This window comes from Aptenodytes forsteri, unplaced genomic scaffold, assembly GCF_000699145.1.
Source record: "Aptenodytes forsteri isolate BGI_AS27 unplaced genomic scaffold, ASM69914v1 Scaffold249, whole genome shotgun sequence".
NCBI classification, from domain to species: Eukaryota; Metazoa; Chordata; class Aves; order Sphenisciformes; family Spheniscidae; genus Aptenodytes; species Aptenodytes forsteri.
Window position 1 is genome coordinate 925,642 of NW_008796188.1, and position 1,127 is coordinate 926,768.

The 1,127-nt window shown below is 71.8% G+C and overlaps 1 protein-coding gene across 1 annotated transcript in view; it reads left to right on the forward strand.

The window, feature by feature from the left end:
- Positions 1-121: 121 nt before the first annotated feature.
- Positions 122-1,127, forward strand: part of ITGA2B (integrin subunit alpha 2b) — an 8,867-nt gene continuing 7,861 nt past the window's right edge. The window contains exons 1-5 of the mRNA XM_019474269.1: positions 122-288; positions 367-497; positions 577-674; positions 755-920; positions 997-1,046. Coding sequence (XP_019329814.1) covers positions 122-288; positions 367-497; positions 577-674; positions 755-920; positions 997-1,046 — 612 coding nt within the window. The remainder of the gene's footprint in view (positions 289-366; positions 498-576; positions 675-754; positions 921-996; positions 1,047-1,127) is intronic.

Here is a 1,127-nt window from a genome sequence, read left to right on the forward strand (position 1 = left end):
GGTTGTGTGGGCGGGGGGGGCCCTTCCTGTGTTCCCCGTCCCCAGCTGCGTCCCCTGAGATAAGCAGGGGACACGCAGGGACGGGTTGTGCCGGGGCTGCCGGCCGCATTTCAGGGAGGTGATGTGGGCTGCCGCCGGCGCTGCTGCCCTGCTCCGGGCCCTGCTGCTCCTTGGGGGGCCGTGCTCGGCCCCCGCCCTGGGGCTCCTCTGGGACCCTCCCGCCGTGTACGAGGGACCCCCCGGCAGCTATTTCGGCTTCGCCCTGGATTTCCACACGACCGAGGGCAGGTAGGGAGACAACCGGGGTGCCGGGGCCGGGCACGGCACCTGTTCCCCCCACCCTGACACCCGCTCTGCCCACCCCAGGCCCAGCGTGGTGGTGGGGGCACCTCGCGCCAACACCTCCCAGCCCGGTGTGGCTCAGCCCGGCGCCGTCTTCCTCTGCTCCTGGCCCCCCGGCGAGACTCCCTGCCACCCCCTCCCCATCGACACTGAGGGTGCGTGGGTGCCATGGGGTGATGGGTGGGCCTGGGGGTGCTGCCGGCCCGGCACTCTCCCCCTCTCCTGCTCCCCCAGGGGACGAGACCGAGACCCAAAACACCTTGAAGCTCCACACCTACAAGTCGCACCAGTGGCTGGGGGCGTCCGTCACCAGCTGGGATGGCAAACTGGTGGTGGGTGCATCTGGCGGGTGGGCGGGCACCCTTGGGTGGCGATGGGGTGGGGTGGGGACCCACCCCATCCCCGTCCCCAGGCCTGCGCCCCACTGCAGCACTGGAACGTGATGGACTGGCCGCATGAGGCTTTCCGCACCCCGACGGGCACCTGCTTCGTGGGTGCCCCTGGGCTGCGGCGCATCGCCTGGTACTCGCCCTGCCGCGACCAGCTCATGGCCAGCGCCTACCGCGAGCGCTACTACGGTGAGGGCTGGTGGATGGGTGGGGGCGGTGGGTGCCCCCCACGCCTGGTGGGTCTGACCCTGCCCTGTGCCCGCAGTCCATGACAAGCGCTACTGCGAGATCGGCTTCAGCGCGGCCGTCACCCCGGTGAGATGGGTACTTGGGGGGCGGTGTGCCCGGGGAGCCCCCGGGGATGCCCGTGGGGATGCGCCGGGGATGCAGAGGCTG